This window comes from Macaca nemestrina, chromosome 11 (assembly GCF_043159975.1).
Source record: "Macaca nemestrina isolate mMacNem1 chromosome 11, mMacNem.hap1, whole genome shotgun sequence".
NCBI classification, from domain to species: Eukaryota; Metazoa; Chordata; class Mammalia; order Primates; family Cercopithecidae; genus Macaca; species Macaca nemestrina.
Genome location: NC_092135.1, coordinates 130,770,178 through 130,776,177, shown reverse-complemented (window position 1 = coordinate 130,776,177; position 6,000 = coordinate 130,770,178). Strand labels below are relative to the sequence as shown.

Genomic DNA, 6,000 nt, shown 5'->3' with positions numbered 1-6,000 from the left:
TCACTGCAAACTCTGCCTCCCTGGTTCAAGGGATTCTCCCACCTCAGCCTCCTGAGTAGCTGGGATTACAGGTGTGCACCACCAGGCCAGCTATATTTTTACTAGAAATGGGGTTTCACCATGTTGACCAGGCTAGTCTTGAACTCCTGACCTCAAGTGATCCGGCCGCCTCAGCCTCCCAAAGTGCTGGGACCACAGACGTGAGCTACCGTGCCTGGCCTCTAGTTCCCATTTCTAACTGTACTTCAGGACTCGGTGTCAAACAGAAGCCCTGGATGGGACTTGGCTCCTATAGAAAATACCCTACTCTCTCCTTTAATTCAAGAAAATTCCAGGCACGTTGATGTGATGGTCACATTATTTGTACAATGTAAAAAGAAACAGCTGTGAGATAGAAAGGCAGGTGATTTCTTTATTGTAAAGATAGCAGTTACAAAAGAGAATAAATATGACAACAGGATATATTTGTTAAAAATACAACATAACCCCTTGTATTTGGGAGCAACTCCAAGAACTCACAAGTATGGGGGGTAAGAACATCTACAGCTCGATACCCTGAAACAGATGTTAGAAACTGGCTAATGGTGAGCATGGCCATGACTTTGGGGATGTTTGAAAGGCCCTGGATCTGTCACTTGGGAATGTCAGGGGTCTACTGTAATACAATTTGCACAGAGTCAGAGTGACCAGGAACCCTTTTACTCATTGGTATCCTAACTGTTCTTTCATTCTTACAGTGAAGTAGCACAGTATTTAAGAGTAGGAAAAAGGCTGAACTGGGAAGACACAGACGAGCAGGGTGAAGAGGGAGGGACTGGGGGAATGCTAAAGGGCCAGGAGAAAGGTGGCAGGAAGGAGCAGACCTCTGTCCTTTCTCTAATGTGTGTCACCGTGGCGGCATGCTGTTCCTCCTGTTGAAGAGTGAATGGGCAGTGGTCCACCCAGCCTCCATTAAGACCCACCATTACCCAGGAACAGAAGATGTAAAAGCAACTGGCAGAATCCTACCAAAGATGAGAACAGGCAAGCTGGATGGGAAGCAGAGGAGTGCAGAGAATTCCTCTTGAAAATGGGCATTTTCTCTGAGGACCCAAAAAGACAGACATATCTTTACAAATTGACAGAGACTACTCTTTGATGTGGAATGGTAAAGGGACAAGGACGAAGTGAAGGTCGCTGAGAAGATACAAGTTCTGGCTACGGGTAGGGTGGAGGAGCAGAGGCCGGAGACAGAGATGGGCAGGCATCTGGCCCACCCCAGGACCCCCGGAGGGGCTTGGACACTGGGAGGAATGAAGGCTGGCATGGGAGCTGGCACAGGGTGATGGGTGGAGATGCTGGCTCAGGAGGGGACTGGCAGCAGTGATGAAGATGCCTGTCATCTCTTCCTGGGGCATCTGTGAGGCACAGCTGTGGGCAGAGGGCAAGGTCAGCAGGACTATGTACTGAAGTTGGCCTTGAGCTCCTGGAAGGCCGCCTGGCGAAGCCGCCTCTCCTCCTCCTCCCGCTTCCGCTCATCTTGCTCAGCTTTCAACTCCGCTTCAAACTTACTGGCCGATGACAAGGCTTGGACCTGCAGAGAAACAGCAGACACAGACCAACAGAGTAAGGCAGGGCAGAGGACCCTGGAGCTGCTGACACCTGAGCGAACAGCCCATTCAGCAGACCTAGGGACAAGGCAACGTGGGCCTATGGAGGACAGGACCCCAGCAAGCACTCTTTCCGTGTGGCCTTCAGAAGTTGCTTTCTGTTGGCACAGACACCATCTCTAACACATCACTGGATTTGTTGCTGTGCCCCCATGTGCTTCTTTTGCTGGGGTTGGTCATTCTACTTGACGTTTTTTTCAGGATACAGTTTAACATCCCAGTTTATTAACCACTTTTACATTATTTTAATTTCACACTAATATTGTTCAGTGGTAGGGAAAAAGGCAAACTAAAATGAATCCCCTGATGGGATTTTTTTTTTTTTTTTTTTTTTTTTTTTTTTTTTTTTGAGACGGAGTCTCACTCTGTCGCTCAGGCTGGAGTGCAGTGGCATGATCTTGGTTCACTGCAATCTCCGCCTCCCAGGTTCAAGCAATTCTTCTGTCTCAGCCTCCCGAGTAGCTAGGACTACAGGCGCACATCACCATGCCTCGCTAATTTTTATATTTTTAGTAGAGAAGGGGTTTCACCATATTGGTCAGGCTGGTCTCGAACTCCTGACCTCAGGTGATTCACCGGCCCTGACTTCCCAAAGTGCTAGGATTACAGGCATGAGCCACTGCACCCAGTCCCCTCATGGGATTTTGACTGGAATTGCATCCATCTGCCTATGGCAAAGGGATACCTTTAAAATACATTTCTCCGTGGGCTGGGTGTGGTGGTGACTCAAGCCTGTAATCCCAGCACTTTGGGAGGCTGAAGCGGGCGGATCACCTGAGGCCAGGAGTCTGAGACCAGCCTGGCCAATATGGTGAAACCCTGTCCCTACTAAAAATACAAAAAATAGCCAGGCGTGGTGACATGTGCCTGTAATCCCAGCTACTCAGGGGCTGAGGCAGGAGAATCACTTGAGCCTTGGTGGTCGAGGCTGCAGTGAGACTCCATCTCAAAATAACAATAATAATTTTTAAAAATACAGTTTTCGCTGAATGCCTCAGTTTTCATTCACTTATGCCTTTATGTTGCTCACTAAATCAGTCGTCCTATATTTGCTTCTGGATATTACATGGTTTTGCTGGTATTGTGAATGGAATTTGGTGCCATTTGAGTATTTTAAATCAACAATTTGTCTTCAATAATATCATATCGGATAAAACCATCTAAAAATCATCTGTTCTAGAACTGATTCTGTGAGTGTGTCTCAATTTGTAAAATTTCCAAACTCGTTGAGTATGTACTTTTTTTTTTTTTTTTTTTTTTTAAGACAGTCTCACTCTTGCCCAGGCTGGAGTGTAATGCCGCAATCTTAGCTCACTGCAACCTGTGCCTCCGGGGCTCAACTGATCCTTCTGCCTCAGCCACTCTAGTAGCTGGGATTACAGGAACACGTCATCACATGCCTGGCTAATTTCTGTATTTTTAGTAGAGGCAGGGTTTTACCATGTCACCCAGGCTGGTCTTGAACTCTTGAGCTCAAGCAATTCACCCGCCTCAGCCTCTCAAAGTGCTAGAATTACAGGCATGAGCCACCACACCCAGCCTTATGTATGTTAATAGACTATTACATTGTTCTCCAAAGCTGCTGTTCTGATTTACACCCCCACAATCACGAACTGGAAGCTCTCATTTCCCCACAACATTGCCAAGGTTATCATTAATGTTTTTACTTTTTGCCAATCAGATAGCCAACAACCTTGTTTTATTTCCTCTTTTGTAAATTGCCCGTTTATATCCTTTGCCCACATTTCTATTCAGTTATTATATTATTATTTTAAAATTTGCAGTTCCTTTTTTTTTTTTTTAAGAAACAGTCTTGCTCCATCGCCCAGGTTGAGGCTGAAGTACAGTGGCACAATCAGTCCCCTACAGCCTCGAACTCCCGAGCTCAAGCAATCCTCCTACCTCAGCATCCTGAGCAGCTAGGCCTATAGGTGCATGCCACCTGTAGGTTAGTTTTTAAAATTTTTTGTAGAGATGGGATTGCACTATGTGCCTGGGCTGGTCTCAAACTCCTGGGCTCAAGCAATTCTCCCACCTCAGCCTCTTAAAGCATTGGGATTATAGGCATGTACCACTGAGCTCAGCCCCAATTTGACTTACATAAGGCAAATAAATAAATAAATAAATAAAAGAATATTTACTTTCCTTATAAATTCTAGGTATTAGTCTCTGGTTATACATATTTTAGTTACTTTCTCCCAGTTTTTTGCTCATCTTTTAGCTCTAAGGCATTTGGGATGACACACATATTTAACATTTTGATGTAATCAAATTGATCAAGCATTTCCGTTCTGCCATTTGCATTTTATGGCATGTTTAAGACGGTCTTCTAAACCCCCGAGGTTCTAAACCCATTTTCCTGAATTTCCTTTTAATACCTTTGTGGTTTTGTGTTCTCATTTGGCCCCTTAAGCCACAAAAATAAGCTCACTTATTTCACTTTTCTTTCCCGTCAGAAGGCAATGTGCTGTCATCTTAACAAGATTGTAGGGAGGCACACTTCACACATGGGCATGAAAACCCAGTCATCACATTATGAACCACAAAAGGATCTAAGTGCACTTATTTTAGTGAAGAGTATAAAGTAGGGACTTGACTTTATCTTCCTAAGTGCATAGCTAATTGTCTCAGCACCTTTTATTGCTAGCCCATTATTCTCCCAATTTTCTTCATATTCTAAGTTCCCACATGAAAGAGATGTTTCTATTCTCTATCCTGTGCCACTGACTGATTTGTTTATTCCTGCACCCATACTGTGTGATTTAATATTACTGCTTTATAGAATGCCTTGATATTTATGAGGAAAATAAATATTCTTTTTTTTCTTTTCTTTTTCTTTTTTTTTTTTTTTGAGGCGGAGTTTCACTCTCATTGCCCAGGCTGGAGTGCAATGGTACGATCTAAGCTCACTGCAATCTCTGCCTCCCAGGTTCAAGCGATTCTCCTGCCTCAGTCTCCTGAGTAGCTGGGATTACAGGCAGGCGCCACCACGCCCAGCTAATTTTGTTTTTTAGTAGAGATGAGGTTTGTCCATGTTGGTCAGGTTGGTCTCGAACTCTCCACCTCAGGTGATCCGCCCGCCTCAGCCTTCCAAAGTGCTAGGATTACAGGTGTGAGCCATTGCGCTTGGCCAATATTCTTTTACCGTGCTAAAGAAGCATTGTTTTCTTATTTTAAAATGTTTTATTATGAATGGGTATTAAACTTTACCAAATACCTTTGAGATATTTAATTTAAATGACTTTTTTCTTGATATACCTATGATAGCAACATTTTCAAATCATTCTTGCAGTTTTAACATATACATCCTTAAATGTAATCACTGCATTCCGTTTTTTGAAGTTGTTAAGATTCTTTTTTTTTTTTTTTTTTTGAGATGGAGTTTCACTCTGTCACCCAGGCTGGAGTTCAATGGTGTGATCTCAGCTCACTGCAACCTCCACTTCCCGGGTTCAAGTGATTCTCCTGCTTCAGCCTCCCGAGTAGCTGGGATTATAGGCACACGCCACCATGCCCAGCTAATTTTTTTTTTTTCCAGTAGAGACAGGGTTTCACCATGTTGGCCAGCTGGTCTCGAACTCCTAAACTCAAGTGAGGTGCCCACCTTGGCCTCCCAAAGTTCTGGGATTACAAGCATGAGCCACTGCTCCTGGCCCCTGAAGTTTTAAGATTCTTAGAGCTACATTCATTGATATAATTTTTTTTTTCTAATGTGTCATTTTTATGTGACTTTATCAGAATCAATGGCTTCAGAGAATGAATATGATATGATCTTTTTCAATGTTTACATTCTTTTTATAACATTGGAGGACAAAGGAAGAAGTAATCCTTATATTTCCCAACATTTAACTGTCTTTTAGGGGAGTTGGAGCAGAGTTCTCAACTTTCTAAATGTCTTTTTTATTTTGAGACACGGTCTTAATCCGTCACCCAGATTGGAGTGCAGTGGTGCAGTCATGGCTTACTGCAGCCTCAATCTCCCAGGCTCAAGTGTTCCTCCCAATTCAGCCTCCTGAGTAGCTGGGACTACAGGCGTGCACCGCCACACCCAGCTACTATTTTTGTTTTTATAATGACAAGATCTCACTATGTTGCCCAGGCTGGTCTCAAACTTCTGGCCTTAAGCAATCCTCCCACCTCAGCCTCCCAAAGTGCTGGGACTATAGGCATGAGCCACTGCGCCAGGCCTGGATGCTCCCATTTCAATGAAAAATCGCAGTGTCCACTTTCTAAATTCCCCTGCGTTTGACAAGGGTCCATTTCGGAAGACAGGTAACTCTGAGAATATTAACAGCAAGAGTTATGCTTATACAGAAAGGTGTGTGTGTGTGTGTGTGTGTGTGTGTGTGTG

At 44.1% G+C, this 6,000-nt stretch overlaps 1 protein-coding gene and 1 non-coding gene across 6 annotated transcripts in view; both read right to left on the bottom strand.

Annotated features, from left to right (window-relative positions):
* Positions 1-392: 392 nt before the first annotated feature.
* LOC105473907 (EF-hand domain family member D1) overlaps positions 393-6,000 on the bottom strand; it is a 51,193-nt gene continuing 45,585 nt past the window's right edge. For all 5 annotated transcript variants that reach the window (XM_011728102.3, XM_071073564.1, XM_011728103.3 and 2 more), the window contains exon 4: positions 393-1,573. In XM_011728102.3, coding sequence (XP_011726404.1) covers positions 1,439-1,573 — 135 coding nt within the window. In that variant the 3' untranslated portion in view covers positions 393-1,438. The remainder of the gene's footprint in view (positions 1,574-6,000) is intronic.
* On the bottom strand, positions 4,100-4,201 carry LOC112425256 (small nucleolar RNA U13). The gene has a single exon (XR_003016323.1). It is a non-coding gene; the product is annotated as a small nucleolar RNA U13 (small nucleolar RNA).